At 40.4% G+C, this 20,994-nt stretch overlaps 1 protein-coding gene across 1 annotated transcript in view; it reads right to left on the bottom strand.

Annotated features, from left to right (window-relative positions):
- Window positions 1–20,994, bottom strand: part of LOC306762203 (ankyrin-3-like) — a gene marked incomplete at its 5' end in the record, with an annotated part of 96,461 nt that overhangs the window by 26,082 nt on the left and 49,385 nt on the right. Inside the window, 18 exons of the mRNA XM_079248626.1 lie at window positions 540–636; window positions 962–1,169; window positions 1,421–1,632; window positions 1,858–2,012; window positions 2,094–2,318; window positions 3,918–3,950; window positions 4,726–4,835; window positions 5,322–5,372; window positions 7,378–7,480; window positions 9,637–9,648; window positions 10,834–10,957; window positions 14,864–14,920; window positions 15,084–15,156; window positions 18,397–18,492; window positions 18,612–18,710; window positions 18,832–18,930; window positions 19,638–19,736; window positions 19,834–20,031. Coding sequence (XP_079104752.1) covers window positions 540–636; window positions 962–1,169; window positions 1,421–1,632; window positions 1,858–2,012; window positions 2,094–2,318; window positions 3,918–3,950; window positions 4,726–4,835; window positions 5,322–5,372; window positions 7,378–7,480; window positions 9,637–9,648; window positions 10,834–10,957; window positions 14,864–14,920; window positions 15,084–15,156; window positions 18,397–18,492; window positions 18,612–18,710; window positions 18,832–18,930; window positions 19,638–19,736; window positions 19,834–20,031 — 2,051 coding nt within the window. The remainder of the gene's footprint in view (window positions 1–539; window positions 637–961; window positions 1,170–1,420; window positions 1,633–1,857; window positions 2,013–2,093; window positions 2,319–3,917; window positions 3,951–4,725; window positions 4,836–5,321; window positions 5,373–7,377; window positions 7,481–9,636; window positions 9,649–10,833; window positions 10,958–14,863; window positions 14,921–15,083; window positions 15,157–18,396; window positions 18,493–18,611; window positions 18,711–18,831; window positions 18,931–19,637; window positions 19,737–19,833; window positions 20,032–20,994) is intronic.

Here is a 20,994-nt window from a genome sequence, read left to right as displayed (position 1 = left end):
GATACATATTTTGCTGCATGAATTAAAAAAATTATAATATATTAAAGAATCAATAAAACATTTTATTTTATTATTTATGCATGCTTTGACATGCAGATCAGTAAAAAAAAATGGAATTATTTGTACATGACTTTTAAAACACTTTCGTGACGGCCCCACCACTGTTTTGACTTTAAGTGTTTGTCTTTCTGTTTAGTCTTTGCAGGTACCATCCTAATCACTGGCAAGTGTGCCACAAATTAAGAGCCACCAAGCGTGTCTGAGCGCGTCTCCCAGGCTCGGGCTGGGAGATCTCCCTGGCTGTGTGCAGGCGTGGCACTTTGTTTTGCTTTGGTTAAGGTTGCTTTGTTTGGTCTTATTTTGGTGAAGTTTCTATTTTACTTATGTTTCTTTAATGAAGTTTATTTTTGTAACAACAACTTTTGTGCCTGCCTCCCTTCTTATTTGCAGCCTTGGAGCCGGGCTGTAACACTTTTTACCATCTGGATTAATGATATTTAACTCTAATCCTCTGTGTGAATGCGATGTGTGTGTCTTACCTGGCCGACACATTTGTGGTGAAGGAGACACAGTCTGTTACAAAGGACAGAGGTGTGGTTCCTGTGATGTCCTCCCACTGTGCAGGGGACGTCCCTCCTGCAGGAAACAGGGTAAAAACATGAGCTACCTGCCCCTCCAGCACAGCTTGTTGTTTAGCTTTTATTCTTCTCATCCTTTGACCTTATTAATTCATCATTTTCCCTTCATGAACTGATGAAATTATAAATTATATGACAATTATAAGCAGGTCTGAGGTAGCCACCACTATTCTGTTTAGTTTTACATAAGCTTAAACTGACTGCTAGGCTTATTTTGACATATAACTCAAGGCTAAGTTCCTTGTAACTAGTCCAGAAAGGCTGTTTAGTTAGAAGCAACACAGATACACCGTCATGCTCCAGTTCTCCTGAGATCTACTTGCCTGTGATGCTGCAGAGCAGACGCAGGCATGGTGCAGCGTCGCCTCGGTGACCGCTGGGATGGCCTTCTGCCGATCTAGGTGGAACGGGGATTGTCATGGTGATCGGCTTGTGAAACTTTCTTCTCCGGGGCTCTACTGTGACAATTGGGCTGAAGGTGGCCCTGTTTCCAAGGACGGCTCTCACCATGTCATCTGGTACAGGCTGGGCCTATAAAGAAACAGAGAAGAATGACAAAAGATAAAGATGAAACTTTTATTCAGCTGAATAAATAAAAAAATAAAAAAAAAAGCTCAATCAGATTTTTCTTAATTATTTAATTAAATGAAAGGCCCAGGCATGTCAAGTAGAATTAAATATTCAACAAAAATACGTCAATCATGAATAAGTAATAAATCACTACATGGTAAAGAAATAAAAAATAGTTTGCATTTAAGCTGATTCAATGCATCCTCTTGTACCTGCAGGCCAACTCGAATTCTTTTGGTTAGAGCCCCCTGTGGGAATGAGGCCTGGACCATGGGCACAGTGCTGCAGGACAGGATGCCTCCGTCAGGACCCATGTGATTAGATTCCTGCTTGATCCTTGACACCACAGCAAAGTACTGTGGAAAATCTCTGGTGACGATGCGGCAAATGCGCTTCTTCTCCAACTCAGCAGGACTGTCCAGCTCTATGTTAAAAAACGTTTTCATGAATGTGGTTTATGACATTTTACTGCCTTGGATTCTAATAAGTTCACAAACATGAGTTCTGTTAATATAGATTAATAAGAAGAATGTTAGAAACTGGTTTTCTGGGACACAAACTGGTATATATAGCCCTGAGCGATTACATTCACCTACACCTGCTGATTTATGCCTGGCAGGAAAAACAAACAAGAAAAAAAACTTGTTACCTTCATCCATTCCTGCAAGCAGGTCAGTGAGTTCCTCTGGTCTGGAATCAAACTGGTGCTCCTTCCAGGTGTCACCATTATCACTCCTCAACACAATCAGCTCCCTTTCTCTCCCTCGCATTGAACCAAAATGAGGAATCTCAACAATCACAGGACTGAGAGAGAAAACAGAATGTTGAAGATCTGAAGAAATATTTTGGGATGACGAACTCCAACTATCCTGCTAGAAAGCCTACCCAAGGAACTGAGCGCCTGCAGGTCCAACCTCCACCAGCCGGCTGACAAGTCCCTCCCCTTCCACCATGGGCGGGGGATAGGCCAGCTTGTGCCTCTTGGCCAAGCGACAGGTAATGCGTGTGGGTGCAGTGCACTTCCTGGGAGGGATGATGATACGCATGCCATTGTGGCGGCTGCCTCTCATGGAACCACCACGGGCATCCACCATGAAGCTGACGAGGAACCTGCAGGAGGAAAAAGAGGAACGTCAGACGAATACAAAATAAAGAGAAATAAAGAAAGATAGACAGAAGCCATGGACACAAGTGAGGAGGACGATTCCCATGCTGTGATCACCGTACACCCAAATAAACTACAGAAAAGAGAGAAATGAACAAAAAAGAAAGTAAGAGAACAGGAGGAAGGACGATACAGAAAAGAATAAAAGGTGCTTTGAGCTCTGAAACTTAGCACTTCTCACCTTCAGCTGGCTAAATCTAGAACATCAAACACCGTCTGAAACTAAACAGGGTGCTAATGAAGTGGCAGAAAGTTTAGTTTCCAGTTCTGGGTCTGAAGGTGAGACTGCTGTCAAAGATTCAGTCCCTCTAAAGCAGCATTCAGTGATCAAATATTAAACACTTCTCACAAATGTTTCACCAAGATTAGGTTAATGTGATTGCTGTGCTATTCTTCCAATCGAGAACACGGTTTGGCTTCCCATTAAAGCTGGGGTAGGTAATGTTGGGGAGCTAGCAAGATGTGAAAGTGGCGCCCTGTCTTGGCTCCTCCCCCTCTGGTTTTGCTCCTTTCCTGATCCAAGGCTTTTTTTCTCCGCCAAGGAGGTTATGTTTTTAGCAGCGTTTATCTGTTTTTGTTCAAGATAACTCGAAAAGTTAGACATGGATTTTATTGAAATTTTCAGGAGTTCTTGGAAATGGGAAAAAGAAGAACTGATTTAATTTTGGTTATGATCCGGATCACTGTTTGGATCCAGGAATTTTTTTTAAAGGCCGTGGCAGAGGTTTGCACTCTCCGAGTGCTTTTCTTGTCACAGCTTTTATCACCAACAATTTTCTCTTTCTCAGCTGTTTAACGGGAGGATGCAAATAAACTGAGCCGGGTCTGTAAATCCATCCTGCATTTTCTCAGCCATGTTTGCGTTCTGAATTTCTTCTTCACTACATTGTATTTTCATCTTAACATGTTATTTATATGCAGGGTGTGGCTATCAGGTATGTGCTGCGGGAAGGGGAGGAGGGGAGCCAGGAGTAGAAGCTTACAAAATACTAGAAATGAACAACTTCAATTCAGCCTGAACGCTTGGATTGGTCAGAGTTTTTACAGTAAATTGAGGGGTTTAACTAGATTTCTAATTGTTCATGGATACAAAATGTCTATACTACTATCAGGACGAGGAACCACTTCACCCAGAGTAAAAAAAAAAAAAAAAAAGTCTCTGAGCAAGATTACCTATCCCAGCTTTAATATAACCAATGGTCCCACAATATGAGGAAGGATGAGTTGTGTTGTAGAACAACTCTCGCTACAAGTGTTGCTTTATCAACATTGTAAGCTGCAAACAGCACAATCCTGAAAAGTTTTGTGGAAGATTTAGTCTTAATGTGCACTGTGAAAAAGCGAGAGAGAAATGGCACATGAATGAAACTCCCGACACACTTCTAATATCTAAGCAGTGCAGATGAAAGACCAGACCACACAGATGAGACGAGCACAGACTGGAGAGAGAGGAGACAGATGACGAGATGAGAGGGAGACAGAGGTGGAGGAGGGATTGACATCACTGCGGCATCATGGGTGTAAGCAGCGAACTCAGTCATCACCTGGAGTCATACTGAGGGAGCGGGGAGGAGGGGCTGCAAAATAAACACATGGAGACAATGCAGGAGGCAAACCCCCAGAACCTAGATTTAGTATCAGATTTTCACAAGCACTATTGGGATCAATAATGTCTACTGAAGATGAAAGAAGACAAATAAAAAAAAAAAAACATGACAGAGGAGAAAAGAAAGACGTCTAAATTAGACAACAGAGGACAAAAAAACCCAATACATCTACATATACAATCACACAAGAAATAATGAGCCAAAAATAGAAACGCACAACCAAAATTGGACATCATAGATCCCAGTATTTCATTTCTGAGTAACACCAAAGTATTTCTTATTTAAGCTCTGAGCAATGACAGTTTATTTAAAGCAGAACTTAACATTTTATGATGTGATATATTCAAAGTGTGTGCATGACATGAAAGCTGCATGTTATCACTTTATACAAATGAAAGGCTTAAGCCACTGTACCATGAGCTCACACAGAGCCTGAAGTGTGTTTGTGTAATGACAGATAAAACCACAGTGTCAGTGGACACTGGGGACTTCTGGGCCATGTCTGTAGACTTGTGGTATGATAAAAATGTTTTTTGTTGCTGTAATGTAATGTGTAGAGTAGCAGCACTGCAGAAATCCCAGAGCCCTGCATCTTGTCTGCATCAGTGCAACAAGCTTTGCTGCGTATTGACTTGTTTTGGGGGGGGGGGGGGGGGGGGGGGGGGGTGCACGCCCAGTGGTTTTGATCAGTGGCTACAAGGATGTGAATGCAATATATGTGTATGAGCATGGCAGCAGCTCTTACCCAGAGTGAACGGGGCTGGACACAGTGTTGTGGCTGTGGTCCACGGTGTCTGGAGTCCAGCTATAGCGACGCATACACTCCGAGCTGTAGTCTCTGGTCACAGCAAGGTGCTGGAAGAAGAGGATCCAAAGACAAAGATAAGGAAAAAAATGGAAAAAAGATTAAATCACGAGGATCAAAAGTGAAGAAAATGAACCAAAGTGAAACAAAACAAAACAGAAGCAAAGACATCATCGTTTATAACACAGACAGAAATGACCCTCCTGCAATGAATGGTGTGGAACATCTAAAGCTTGTGTTTCATTTGTTCACAGAATCATCACAGTTGCAGCAAAATAAAAAAAAAAACCACTTTCATTCAGTAAAACAGGCCAAAAATAAGCTTTGAAAGGTCATTAATGTAAAAGATAAATTCATGTGCACTGACAGCGGTGTTGGAATGACCACAACCTAAAAACAGCAGTGAAGAAGACATGAGACTGGCATACACCCAAAACCAACAAAAATCATAAAACGCACAACTCCAGAGAAATGGCATCCAAATCACAGTGAATGAAAAATGGATGAATAAGTCAGACGTCCACCAACATCTATACCTTATTTAGAGGGTCAACCAAGTAGGAGATGTCTTTACAGACACTCTGAAGCTTAAGGGAGAAGAAAAACATTTTAGAAACTAGGTTGGGAACACTGTGTGGTCTAGCTGAATGGACTTATGCTTAGTTTGACGACATAATTTATGACCCCAGATAATATTTTTAAAAAATCTAAATTTTATCTCCTGGAAAGCAGAATTGCTTGACTGACACAGCTCAAACAAAGGTGACCTAATGTATAGTTTTATGTACAAATAATTAAAAGTGAGACTCCTGGTTATGGCGGCCATGTAAGACATGTTTCACGCTGCTACTTCTACTTCTGTAACTTTAAACTCATCAAAAGCTCTTATTGTGGAATCAATTCCAAAGTTTTAGAGTAGACAGGGTTCGGTCCAAAGTTGGAAAGTTAGGCGGTGAAAATAAAATTTCAAAACAACCAAAATTTAGAGAATTTCAAGTTTTGAAACGAAGCAGGGAAAACTCTAGCAGCTATGGCTAACAGGGGGCCAGCGGCAGAACAGACATGGCTGAAGATGGGCCAAGTGTTGGCTGCTGTAAACTCCTGATAACAGAGTTTTTTTTTTTTAATTTGATGGGATTTTAACAGCGATAAAAAGCACAAGAAAGAAGATAAACTGTAAGGAGCCACTGTCACAGGCAGAGCTCCGAATATCAAGTGCGGAAGAAAACGTAGCTAACCTGCAAACCAAACTGCAAGTGCTGGAGTGAACATGGAGAACCTTAGAAAAAAACTTTATAGATCTGGGATCCCACTCAAGATGGAATAACTTGAGGCTGATGGGACTCACAAAGGCTGCAGAGGAGCAGGACCCATGTTCCTTTTTGGAGAAGTAGATTTGAAAACTGCTCAACAACGCAGATCTGCAGGTAGCAGTTGTATTGGAAAGAGCTTATCGAATTGGCCCATCAATAGATAACAAGACATGTAAACACATGTAAAGCTCTTGGGCATCAGGAAAAAACTTGAGTATGGTTTTGGGATAAGATGTGTGCAAATGTTGTTGTTTTCTTCAATTCAAACTAATTGAAGGGGGTGTTGAATTTAGCCAGTGGTGTAATAGTCCTTCAAGAAGTGGATATACTCAATTTTTAAATGATTATTATTTTAAAAACAGAAAAAAGTAGCCAGAAAAACACAGTTACAGAAAAAAGGTCATGTAAAACTATTCTATATAGTTTATCCCAAAAATCCATCAGTATATTTGTTTATTGTCACATTAGTTTGGCTCTTTGGTTTCAGGGAGGAAGAGTTATGAAATGACTAAACCAGTACTGGAACACAGACTAGTGAGAGTTGGCTTATAGACATATATGCATATATCTTTATTATATCTATGTTCAAGCTAAAGTTAATCCAGCTGATGGCTAACTGCACCAGTGCTGCTGAGCTGCTGGGCGACGTAGGTACCTGTGTAGGGACGTTTGTCATTTTAAAAGCATCATCACAAGAGGTTTATAAGCAGGTATACTCAATGCTGACTGAAAAAGAAGTGGGTATACTCCATGTACCCGCGTATACCCTGAACTACACCACTGCATTCAACTAAATGGAGCAAATATATTTTATTATGTGAGCAGCTACTGTTTTTGTTTATGCTCTGGCTACAAGCACAAGAAGAGTTCTGTAGAACACTGCGGGTTTTCATCTGAAATCATCAGTAGGGGGTGGGGGTGGGCGGTGGGGTGCTCCCAAGCCCTCAGGTTTGAATAAACTTTTCGTCAAGGTGCTATGCACTCCGCCTCTGTGCTGAAAGCATGCATGGCAAATACAACTGCTGTTATTCCCTTTGTGTGAGACAACTTAAGCTCTCCTGCTCCCTATCTTAACACACCCAGCCTGTGTTATGATCAGGCCACTGGTGGAAAAACAGAACTCGAAAAGTGACAAGAGACATACATCAGGAACTTGAACAAACAGTCAAACAGAGAGACCGAAGAAGGGCAACATGAATGTTGGCATAGTGAAAGAGAAAATGTTGAGCACAGAGGATGACATAAGAACTTATAAAGAGGAGAATGAGTTAGACCTTACCGTGTCTTTTGTTGGGGCCAGAATCTCCTCAATCATCATACTGTCTCGTGCAAAGGAGCTCCGGTTGAGTGTGTTGGACCTATCCGAACTGAAGGAGCGGAGGCTACAGGTTACCATGCAGCCCAGTGCCACCGGCACAACAAGTGACGGGCAGGGGGACACGGCATAAAACAAAAAGCAGGGAATCCATTATTACATGCAACCTCCAGGGAACCGGGATTCATTTACTGGATAGAGTCCAGTAGTCATAAGGAAATTAGAAAGAGGCGGAAGAGTCCGCAGCTGAAGACCAATAAGATACTGCAGCAGGTTAATCAGAGATGGAAATGAGAAGTGAGCTCACTTTGTTTGCACTGAAAGATAGAGGGAAAGAGGAAGAAGTGGGTAGAGGAAAAATAGTTTCTATTAGAAGACAAGGTGAGTGCGTCTAATGAACATCTATGCAACTAAACTGAGTGAGTCTAAACGACGAAACGTGACAGATACAGATTGGACGTACTTTCTTGGCAGGTGGAAGTAAAAATTTGACAAAGTTGTCGTTTAGCAAATGAAACTAAATGAAAGCATCTGAACTGTTACATCTGTTTTAAACTCAATGACTGACATCTCCTCATCGTAAGATTAATTGACCTCGGACTGTTTCAGAGGAGTAAAATCCAGGGAAAGGGGAAGCTGCTCTTCTCTGTTTTGCTGCAGTCTGCTTTATGACTGCACGGTGACGTGTGCCTATTTTTGCAGCCTCGATGCAGTGCCGTGGATTCCTCTCAGCTTTTTTTTTTTCCCTCCTTTTGCTGTTTTTGCTACAGTGATTCAATCAGTGCAGAAGATGCAAAAATACCTGTGTAACTGCACGGTTATCGTGTTACAAATTACACATAAGAAGAGGCTTTTTGTGTGTTTATGCAGCTTGGATAATGGTTTAATGCCGGTAAACAAAGCTGACAACTCTGCGCTGTATTTTGTCAGATTGAATACTGTATGTGTGTATTGATGCGCCATGTGTGAAAGCGCAAAGTCGAGGGGGGACGCGAGAGTGAGGGGGTGAGAAATTGCAGAGCTCAGCGGGTTTGAGTGGGCACACTATTCAGCACAGAGAGAAGCCCTTTATTCAGCAGAGCCTGCCTACCCCATGGAAGTTACCAAGCAACTCTGTACAGACTGAATGGACTCGCTGGCATGGCAGCACCCCCCCTCTCTTCTCTTCTCACTCGGACCTTGTTTGTTCTTCACAGCTTCCTCCTCTTTCTCATTCTGTACATCCTCCTTTCCTCCCTCGACATCCATCTTTCTCATTCTAGGTTGTTGATTATCGCTTTCTGCATGTGTCTCTTCCTTATAAACGCCCTTTTATTTCCATGGCAGGTTCATGTTGTGATTCTACTGTGCAGTTTACGCCACAATCCACTGACATAAGGACTTTTTTTTCTTACCCATAATTCTCTGCCATCTTCCTTCCCCTATCCACACTACTCCATTCATTTTACTGGTGATCACCCAGTTTGTATAACTGTAAACTACACTTTCATCTTTTGTGTTTTTTATTTAAAAGATCTGCATATATGCATCAGTGCTCTGAGAATTTCTGGTTGTCATGTGGCTGTGGACACACAAAAACAACTGTTGACAATTGAGCTATTGTGCATCTGCGCGATTGTTTCATGAATGCATCCAAAATGTCTAAATCAGGTTGTTTTTTTTCCATCTCTGCAAACCATCATTTAACAGCGAGAAGCATCCCGAAAAAAATTCTGGGGTTTCTCCAATTACTTGCATGTAGACAGAGCAGATATGAAAGGTGGATTATCCAAACAACGATGCGTTTGATCCCTGGAAGTTACACTGAGTGGCACTGCAAATAAAATGTGCCACATCAAAAAGTGAGGGGGATTAGTCCACACAACCCAAACTGAAGAAAAGCGCTGCTGTAGTGTGCAGCACAGCTACCTGCTTTCAACACCTGCATAAAAAAAATTCCTATTTTAACCAAAGACATGATGACTTTTGTCAGAATGATGAGGAAATAAGCTAAAAATGGAGCGCTGATCTCAAAATACAACAGCAATAATGTGACAAAGACATGTAGAAAACCAGAGTAACAACAACAAGCAATGAATGACTTGTGGTCTGGGTTGGTGGCTGTGATTTTACAGGTAAAAGGGGTTAGTGCTGAGATCTGGGGTGGCAAGGGAGAGGGACACAATTCACAGCTAATGGCTTCTACTTCTACTACTACAACTACAACTACTGCTCTTTTCTTACCTGATTCTAGGGCTACAATGAGAAACGGGGTACAGGGAGACGAGAAGAAGAAGAAGAACAAAAGAGAAGAGTGAAAAGCAAAGCATTTTAAACAGTCCCGCATGATGTGGCTTGTTTTTCTTAATTATATGACACTGATGTTTGTGCTTTTTGCGTGTTTGCCCTACAACGAAGCACAATTCTTATTTAACTGTTTACATGACTGTGTTTGTGTGTAAGCAGCCATGAAAAAAAGCAAACCATGCAATGCAGATGTCACAAAAAGAAAGGTAAGGAGAAGCAAATAACTTGCTCAGCATCATACATAAGCAGATCAATACATTATCTGATATATTTTACAACGCTCACACTCATGTAAAGAGAATCGTCAACGGTTTCATAATCAGTTTTAACTTTAAAAAAACGCTCATTTAAAGTAGATTGAACTACAGAGAAGTAGAGGAATATTTTGTGCTGGAATAACACAGGATTATGTGGTACTAAAACACTGGAAGAATTTTCTTTTACTACCTTTTTGAATGCAAGTAGGACAGCCAATCATAAGCAGCAACAGTACTAAAATTAAAAAGTCAACCTTTCCATGTAGTCAACGTCACATTGACACACAACAATCCTCTTTCCAGCACATGTCAAACCCATCAAACAAGCTTGTTTACATAGAATCTATCCATTTAACTCCCTGCTGATGTCAGGAGCTTCCTGTAACAGTTAGTGTTGTTTTTATCAATCCAGCCATCACAGTGCATCTGCCATCTGTCACTGTGGCTACAATACACTGTGTTTCCACTGCAGTCTCTTAGTTTTCCACAAAACACTTTGTCCCTTTATTTTAAACTGGAGTTAAACGCTGTTGTGCAGCTGTTCACTCAAAGAGCCAGCGCATACCTCTTGTGTGAGCCATTTGCAGCATTTGCTTTGGTTTTGAATGAGGTCACACAAAACGCTGAATCATTTTGTCAGGTTGAATCATTGGATGGCAACTTTCCAACTACTTTCTCTGGTGATTTCTGTTACTTTGTTTCTGATCAAATACATCGGATTATCTTTTCCAGACTAAAATGAAAGCAATATCATATATGGCATCATAAATGTGTGTTCATATGATTATAGTGGAGAGAAGGATGTCACAAACTCCAGGGAAATAAGAAATATATATATAGCCTAATGGTGGGCTTGATTTGATTGACAGGTGCCTACCTGGCTGAGCGGGCGCCTATGCTGAAACCCATGTAGCCTTCCTGAGGGAGGGAGTCATCCCCCAGCTCTTTAAGGTCCTGAGGCCGCAGGTATTTGTCCGTGTCACCGGTCATGGCATCCTCACCTGGTGTAAGGATGAAATCACAACATCCTCCTGTTAACTTCAACAGAGGCGATGCGGCACTCCAGAGCAGAAAAAACAAGCCCTCAGTGCCAACACCAGTCTACCCCTCATTTGATCTGAGTGATCACAGAGGGCCTTGGGTAATTATCAGCACCCTGAAGCTCAAACATCACTGGAACTAAGTGCAACTTTTTTCCTTTTCATCCATTAATCAGATTGTGGTGTGAAAGACAGCACCAGAGATGTTCTTCTGTGTATCAGACTAAATGCCATCAGGGGCAGAGATAAAGCCACTTTGCGGTACATCTGGAGCTCTCCTGTAAAACCAGGCGCAGTTCTTTAACACGACACTTAAACACAGCACAGCAAAAAAAAAAAAAAAAAAAAGGTTTAACAGGCAACCAGAGCATCAACATGAGCAAAGCATGAAGAGAAAGTTCAGGACCGCAACGCACCTCGATCGGCGGACCGGTGGACGATGACACGCCGGTCAATGTAGCCGCCGGAGCGGCTGTAGTGTTTCCCCTTCTCCCTCATGTCCGGCTCTGTCCTGCCTGCAACACTGTGCTCCTTCACCGCAGCCCCTCCCCCCTACCTCCAATACTGCCGCACTCTGATCAGACACCACCACCGGCGTCAAGGCGGACGGCACGAGGCACGAGATGAAACCGTGTCCGGTGTTAAGTTTCAAAATAAAACGTGCTATGAAAGCTGGTAAAATTAGTAACAGCGAAAGCGTTTTATTTTGGTCATATACTGGATCATAGATAGCTAGGTTTTTATTTTTACTGTTTTGCCTACTCATAAATACACAAGAAATGTTCTCAAATTAACACTGCCGAATCAAAAAGCTATAAATGTATGAAAGGAGAATCAAACGATCAATATAAATAGTTTCACACTGAGTAAACGCTTAAATACATGTCTATAAAGTCTTATAATTACTATTACACTGGGCTTGAGACAACATAGTTTTTGTATTTAACACCTTGACAACAACAAAAGCAGGCAAAATTACTGAATTTTTAATTCCTGTTATTTTCATGTAAAGTTCTTTCACGAAAGGTGGTCCATATGTTAACACATTACTCTATTAATCACATTTAACAACTAATATAGGTCTGTGTAGCTTAGAAAACAAGCAATTTACTTTTTTAAATAGCCAGCCTAGTGTATGTTTTAAAGCTGACACCATTTTCAGAAGTTCCGCAAACAAATAGCCACTAAACAAAAGTACTTTAAATGTATGAGAGTCTATCAAACTTTCTGAATGGACTTTACTCTGATAGCAAAACTGGCAGTTGCACTTCCGGTCTTTTTTTTTTTCTAAATAGCTATTTCTGAGTAACTTGACGCAAAGAATAATCAGCAACCCCGCAACTGAAAACAATATCACCGTCCCATTCAAGCTCAGAAACACACTCACTATACAAACGCAGACACACACTCCTGCTGTAACCCCCTGTAACAGATGTAATCCCATGACACTCAGGTTGAGATCTAAATATAGAATAAGTTAGAAGAAAATGTCTCAATAATTTCCATTAACTGTGAAAGCATTGATAGTTTCACGTCATTTCACTTTTCTTTCCGTCAGTTTATTCTCTTTATAATAATCCAACCAGCAACTCAAATTTCCTTTGACTGCTTACCTTTTTCTAACGCAGCCATACTGATCGCAGTCTTCTATATCCTTTGCAATATGCGTTTCTCTCAAAATAGCCCGCAAAAAGATTAAAGGGAAGCTCCAGAGAGAGTTAAAGACAGCCAAGTAGTCAGGTCCATTCAGAGCCTATTGGTGCTGATGGAAAAAGTTGCCCCCTCTTCACCTCTCACTCAACTCCAATCCAACCAAGTTGCGCGTTTGGTAGCTGCTGTGCGCATCTCTGAAGCTCTTTCACCGTTGAGAAATAAAATCCAACTTCCTTTTAAGTTTTGAGCTTCTTTCATTTCAGGTTTTCTTTGCTGCAAAACTGGACACGACGCCAAGCAGAAACATTAGAAGTCAAAGCCATCTGACTGACGTGACCACAGCGGGGTTAATTCCCCTGCAGGCGGCTCAGAGAAAGCTCATCTCATTGGATTTAAAAAAAAAAAAAAAGAAGAAGAAGAAGAAGAAGAAAAAAGCGAGAGTCTCCGTGAGCCCTTGGCTCAACAACATCCACAACAAACTGTGTCTGAGGAGCGTCGCTGGAAGTGTTTAAAGCTCTGGGGAGGGCACAGTCAGATGACAGGTCGTTTGAGCAAATGCCTGGGAAACTCACTGGAGGAGGCAGAAGAGGGAAGCTCTCACAAAGCATTCCGCTCGTTTTTCTGCCTCTGCAGTGGAAATCAATGAGGGAATCTGAGTGCACGTAAAACTGTAGTAATAATGATGAAATAAGCTACACAGAGCGTGCATCATTTTGCCATTCTTTAAGATTCTTGAGCAACAACCCTCTGCAGTTGTTCCATCTACAGGCTGCACCAGATGACTTAACACTTGCACAAGAAAAGTGAGTTTATGAGCAATTACGAAAGAGACAGACCAGATCCAGCTGCACTAGTGCCCTTCTTTACAATGAAATGCAGGCAAACCACAACAATAGGTAAAGTTTGTCCCTAGAAGGTGCACTTTAGTGGCTACAGATGTGTAGAAAGCTTGAGATAAGCATGTGATTGCAACAGGGCAAACCAGAAAAAAACAACCAGAGACAACAGCAACTTGTCACACTCACTCCAACCAGCAGCTTAATAGGATTTGCCTCTCCATATAGGATTAAAGAGCGTCATAGAAAGGTACTAACTCCTTAAACACACATACATGCACAGATAGAACTAAGCAGGGAAGTGAAGTCAGGCTTTCCCAGCTATGTGACTATCAAGGCCACACTGCACAAGCTCACAGCTGATGAATTATGTACACAGAATAAACTGTTTATGTTCAGAACATGAAGCCATGGTACTAGTTATTTATAATTTGTCCATGGTTGTGATAACACATTAGTACAATGAAGATATGTATCATAAAGCTCCAAAACACGCTCATCCACCATCACTTGATATGCATGTTGAGTCTAGCTGTAACACCTGACAAAGAAACTCCACACCCCCACCGTTCATCTCCTAAGCAACGGCCCATGAACAGGCTCATCAATTTTGCAAGCATGTTGGCTCTGTGGTTCCAAAACAAAGTGAAGAAGACTGAAATGGGCAGCTGGAAGTGTAAACTTGGCTCTGCAGAGCTGCAGCATCTATTCTTCTGCTATCCATGCTGCTGATAATGTCACACAACTTATTTTGCATACAGTGAGGCAAGATTTGTTCTGTGACCAGTATGTCATGTGGGTGATAAAATCGAGTTACACTGACCTTGTTTTCACTCTCTCCCAACATGTTTAGAAGTAACATAAAGTTTCCTTGATGAGGAGAATCGGACAGAGTAAGACTAAAAAAAACTGCAGTCCTAAGTTCCAGGTGTGTCATTGTGGATACAAAAACTTGGACCAGCTGGGTTCAAGGCTGTAGCTCAACAGAATTTATTGCTTTCTGATAAATTAGCTTGAATCAATTTGCAATAGATGAGACTTTATTCTTGATAATGATGTGAGAGCGAACAGAGAACAACTCTGACTGATCCTCCTCTTGCATGTCGTTTTATTACATGTGTAAGCATGATTAATAACAGGGTCTCAACATCGCAACATTTATGCAAAAAGCGAAGCACTCTAAAGGAAAGCATTTTTTTTTCTAGCTGCTAACTAAATATATTATGACATTCTTGTTAAATAAACAGGGAAGCTGATTAGTAGTATAGAAAAGGCTTAACTGCATGTAACTCTAAGTAGGGGAGTTCTGCTGATGTGTGCTATGTTAAAGGAAAGCAAACAAACAACACAACAACAGCTTCAAACTGGTGACAAATACCTTCGTCAACATCTGAAAAAGAATCCTCTTTGAGAATTTCTGGCACATTGGCCCGAACTGTGTGGTTTGTTGAAACATGCACATGTTAATGAATGGGGCACAGAGTCAGTGGAAACCATGCAACAAACTGAAACATCCTCAGTTATTCATTCATTTATTTCTCCAACACTCAGCATGTGAAAATGAAATTAAAGAGACGTTTACAGAACTTTTCGCATACCTTCGTCATCTGACATGTCGAGGAACTCGTTCATGGTCTCCGGGACGTTGATTTTGTGTTTTTCTGATGCACACTGCAAAGAAGATAAGTTTATAAAATTTTAACTCTGGACAAACTTTAAACTGGTTAGAGATGGAAAGTTATGAGCCACAAGGCTCATGTAATACTTACAAGTGATCATATGAAATGCCACACACACACACACACACACACACACACACACACACACACACACACACACACACACACACACACACACCACAACAGACTAAACTTGTACTTTAAAAAACCATGAAATAAACTGCCAGACAGGCCTCTTCTGTATCTGTTTTTAAATCTCTGCTGAAGATCCACCTGTTTGCTTTGGCTTTTTGTACAACATGACAAGTTGACATTTTTTATCTGATTCTATTTTGATTGTGTTTAGTTAAATAATTATTTTACTCTTATTTCTAGTATTTTATTTTTTTAATGTCCTTTTTTAATCATTTTTATTTTTATGTCTGCACATTGTGGCACTTTGGTGAACTTGGTTGTTTTTAAAGTTGTTTTATAAATAAAGTTGCTTCTTTGTGTTTTTAGAGCAGTAAAGTTCCCATTCAACTCAGTGTGCAGCTGACTGTATACTGATGTGAGGACATAAATACAGGATGTGCCCCCCCAAAATTTAAGGAAGGACATGTTGAATATCGTTTACTTATATATTACTGCCTGCAGTTTAAATATTTACCTGTCTTAGTGACTTTTTTTGTATTAGTGTATCAACCAAAGCGAAACTTGAACTTGTAGAGTATCTCCTAATAATGATAACAAACTTGGACATGCACTATGTCAAAACAAGAAGTAGGGATATAATATTTTTTCAGGCTTTTTAAACCCACATAACTCTCACAAAAAGGACCAACAGGCTGCAGATAAGGAATATAAACTGAGACCTCAAACTGAGATAAAATGACCTTGATCTTTAATCTAAAATACTTAGAATTGTGCTGGATCCTCAGTGACCCTTTTCCCCTGTCACCATTGTCCTGCTGTCTCCCTTTCCATCTGTCTTCCTCTCTTCCTTCACACATGTGTGTCAATAAGATCACTGTTTGTGACCTGGGCTAAATGAAGAGAAAGCTTAAGTTCCAATCTGAGCCTTCTCTCTGTCTTCTAATCAGGGCAACTTCACACGTGACGCAGCGTGACTGACTGACTTGCCAGCTGATTTGCAGTATTCACACACTTGCTCCATTTACAGAACGCCGCCGGCTGACCGGCCAAGTTTTTAGTTTGGGTAAGGAGTCTGTCATGCAATTGTGTTAAGTACAACTGTTCAATAACTTCCACCGCAGAGGTTTTACATCCTCTGGTTGCAGAGGTGAAGTGTTTGTGTTATTAGTCAACATAGAAAAGCACATATCTGTAAATATAGAAATGTAAGTCACGTGTGATTTATTAATTGATAATTAGGAAATTTAAAAAGCCCAGAATTTAACGTAATTGGGTTTCTGTCTTTGATGAATAATGTCATTACAGTCATTATTTAATCCATTTTCTAATCCATTTAAACCTCCTGGTGAGTGTAGTGGTTCTGTTTGCTAACACTGACATAAACTTTTCAGTTTCTAGTTCATTTTCATGTGCAAAAGAAACAAATACAATCAATATCTGCTTCTAAAGTAGATATTCACAACTTCTTTTATGATTTGACATAATAATCCCAAAAGAGCACATTCTTGTTTGAGAAAGATGTTTAAGAAATTGTTTTTGTTTATTTCAGAAATGAAGCAAAAAGCTAGGCAATTAATTTTCCATCATTATTTAGCATCATCTGAATATTGGACTAAGTTAAGGTTATTTGTTAAAGCAGATCTTTCTTGTTCTCTTTTTTTTTATTCAAATGATCTCTACCATGACATGGCCATCATGGTAGCTGAGCTTTAATATTTTACAACAGATTACTATTACTGCTGTTATTTACAAAAGGTAATAATGCCCTAAAGATGTTGAACAAAAACATGTTTGAATCATATTGTGTAACTGAGGCACTTAAATGTCAGCAGATCTTTGGATTTAAGACCTGTTTGATCTTTTATAAACATCTATAGAAGTATGAGTAGAGCATCAAGTTAGTCATAGACCAGGAGGTTTAAGCAGTTATTGATTAACTGCTGGGATGTTGGAACTGATACTTAAATACTTCAACTTGAAGTTTTCTTACTTTACAGTGCGAGTACATTGTGTTATACACTGTAAGGTCAAATTAAACTAAATTGACCATGAGTCAAAACAAGTTGTTCTGCAGACTAACTTCTTATCTAATTTCTCCAATTTGCACAGAGAGGCAGGGGGAGGAGGCAGCGAGATGCACGCGGTGGGAGGCTTTGGACAAAATGTTATGTCTTTGAGTCAGAGGCATCGCTTTAGATGAACATCAAAGGAATATGACAGCTGACACATCTGCATCATCTAACCATTGTTTTGTTACAGTTCACAGCAGCATTTGTTTCTGTCAGCGGAGCATTACACGCTTGTTGCAAAGCACGTTCACCTTTCAAAATCACTAATGCTGTCAAATACTCTGGAAAATACGCACCAGCTCAGCTTTACTTATTGCTCCCCCACCGAGCCTCCCCTATCCTTTATCCAGGGAGTGCATTTTAAGGTCTGAGGCATCCTTCAAATCATTTCACTGTGAATGACTTTGAGGTAATAATTAGGAGGATAGAGGAAACGAGGAGGCTGAGATAATAAAGATGAAGTTTATGTGGGATAGGAACTTTGAGCAGGCACTACAGATGGTAAGTATGAAACACTTTCTTTACATGTAGCTTTCAGTTTGAGAGGAAGACATCTCTAAGAGGGCTAAGAGCTCTGTGAAAAGTGTGAGGATATGATAAAATATTACATCAGTCATTCCATTTGGTAAAATATCACATTGCATCGTCTAACTATATGAGATTTGGTTAATTTAGTTCAGGGATACTACTGTCAGACACTAATAAATGCTGCAAAACAGCTTTTGTGTGAGATGTGTTTTACATCAAACAGTAGTACTTGGTTAGTTTGGGTTTATAGAGCGAATTCGTGGAGGTCAAAGTGAAATATCATGATCTTAAAGGCCCTCAGGGGGATAAAGCCAAGTAAATACTGTGGGTTTGTGAGTCTCTGGGTAGATAAAAACTTCTTGATAACAAACAAAACTTCTGTCCTTTTAATTTCCTCGCCGACACACATCTGACATCTAAAGCCCTGGAGTTAGAGTTAGGAAAACTGATGGAAACATTTGTATGCACTTTCAAAATATCAAAAGGATGCAGCATCTCACCATGGCAGTCAGGTTTTCGTCCGTCATGGGCCTCAGAGTGTCCACCACGGAGATGTATCCAAGACGACGGGCGATGGATAGGGCAGTGTTCCCATTCTAACCAGTGACAAACAGAGATGTTATACAGGAAGGACAAAAAAAAAAAAAGCATTTGGTGTTACGGCTTCAGCTCCGTAGGACAACGTGTATCTGTGCCAGTGTGGTCGTGAACTCACCACGGTAAGCTCATTGGCCGAGGCTCCGTGTTGAAGCAGGAGGTTGATGATGTGTGTGTGCCCGTGCTGAGCTGCTTGGTGGAGAGGAGTGTAACCATTCTAAAGACATGAGCGCAAATACACAAACACAATCATAATTAGTTCTTTCTACATTAATACAGGAAGATCTTTCTTCATATAACTAAAACAAAACTGCACGTCTGTGTGTGGGTTTGTCTACCTTGGTTTTGCCGTTTACCCTGGCATGGTTCTGCAACAGGAAGCTTGCCATCTTTACGTTACCATAGTGACAAGCCACATGGAGAGGAGTGTAACCTATCTGTATGAAGACAGAAGTTGGTAGATTGTTATATTGTTACTTAACAAAGAAAGGCCTCCATTCAACAGATGACTTTTAAAAAAAGTAGCTACTTATGAAAGTGCATTTTGTGAGAATCTGGAATATATTTTTCAGATAATGGTTTATAAGGAAATACACAATTCATTTTACTTTTTAAAAGCATCTCATCTCTACTTTCATGATAACTTAAAAACAGCATGATGTTTCATGTCCTTGTTGAATTATGTATTTGAGTGTAACCGTAAGAAAGATCAGTGACTGCATAACCTATTTGCTGTAAACAACTGTCCTGTCAGCACAAACAGACACCAAATAACCTTGCAGCGGCCCAACCTTCAGTTGCTGCTTATCAGTCTCAGTGAGCGCATGCAGCCTGTTAGGAGTGTGTGACTTAATAGTTCAGCATGTGTGAGCTGTTTTGTGTTTGCTGCAGCGTGAAGAGCATGAACACCCGCCATAAGGTATCAATTCTTTATTTATGCAGTTCTCAAGATGACTGCAGGCAAGAGTGTGTGTATTTATATATAGATAAATACATAGATATAGATATATAGATATAGATTCAAGCTGTTTAAGTAATAAAAAAAAAAAAAGAAATTCTAGCCTCAAACACAAAAAATTAAATTAATGACCTCCATTGTCTGTATATTTAGAATAAACGTTTTTCTGTTACATGAAGGAGTTACCTTTGTTTGTGGGTTGACATCCGCCCCGTTGTTCAAAAGGACTTGCGCAACATTGACTTTGTCTTCCTGAGCTGCTAAGTGCAGTGGTGTAAGTCCGCTCTGCGTAGGATGGAAGCACACACACAACACATTTAAATGCACAAATAAATGCTTTGATTGAACTGCATCGAACTACATTAAAAAGACTGTTCATCACCTTATTGCACACATTGACATTGGCGCTCTTGGTCAGCAGCAGGGACACCAAGTCCACGCTGCCCTCCTGCGCTGCCAGGTGGATGGGGCTGATGCCTTGCCGCGTCACTGCGTTGGTGTCGGCGCCGTACTCCAGCAGTGTGGTTCCAATCTCCATTTGGTTCTTTTTGGCAGCAATATGGAGAGGAGTGTAGCCATTCTGGGGTAAACAAGAGATAGACAGAAGTTGGAAGGCTGGACTGAGCTCTTCTGTGGAGCAGTCAGCTGGTACTTTTACTTGACATAAGGTCATTAGGTGTTTTCTTCTATAATGAACTCACCCCACTCCAAATCAAAAATGGAAATCTCTTTATGCATCTTAGAATAATGAGAGGATAAGTTCAAGTCGTTGTCATCTTCACTAAATCTACAAATACTGATGTGATAAATGCAAAACCAAATAAATACACAAATAACACAAAACAGCTTTAAAAACAAGACTGGAGGACTAATATCTAATTTTAGTTGATCAGCTTCAGTAGGTGAGCAGATGCTATTCAGAAATACACACATTTGACAAAAAACTTCCCAACATTTTATCAGTTTATGTATGACAACAAATACACAGCATAGTACAAAAGGGGAACATTGCTTTTTAATATAACTGTCAGCCAGAGCAGACTGGATCATTTTATGTTAATCAGTCATGGAATATTTATTAACTCCACAAAAAGCTTGAGCGTGAGCATCTAAGAGTTCAGAGACATCATTTTCCACAGATTGTAAATCACAAATAAAGCAACAAATGCTGGTCACAATGGGAACAAACAGGAAAATAGGTAATAGGGATCAGTGGGGGGGGAGGGAGCCTTTTTTTCCACAGATGTGATAGTGAAAAGATGAATAAAGTGTTGTTGTGGAAAAATGAAAAACTTATTTGTGTACAAATAATGTCTCTTTGTCTCCATTATCGCTGTCTTTGCTGAGGGCTCTAAAATTACACACTGAGGACACACTGTTTCCAAAACCACTGTCCCTCTTTGAATCAAATCTGATTAAGGAAGATTTAAATCATGAGTCAAAGCAACTCTTTTAGATATACGACACAACTGTGTGATAATTCATTGTTTGGACAACTTCTTTAGTACACACAGCACAAGTACACGGACTCCAAAACCAAGCC

Source organism: Telmatherina bonti (genome assembly GCF_933228915.1).
Source record: "Telmatherina bonti genome assembly, chromosome: 11".
In the NCBI taxonomy this organism is placed as follows: Eukaryota; Metazoa; Chordata; class Actinopteri; order Atheriniformes; family Telmatherinidae; genus Telmatherina; species Telmatherina bonti.
The sequence above is the reverse complement of the archived record's forward strand: the minus strand, read 5'-3'. Positions and strand labels throughout refer to the sequence as shown.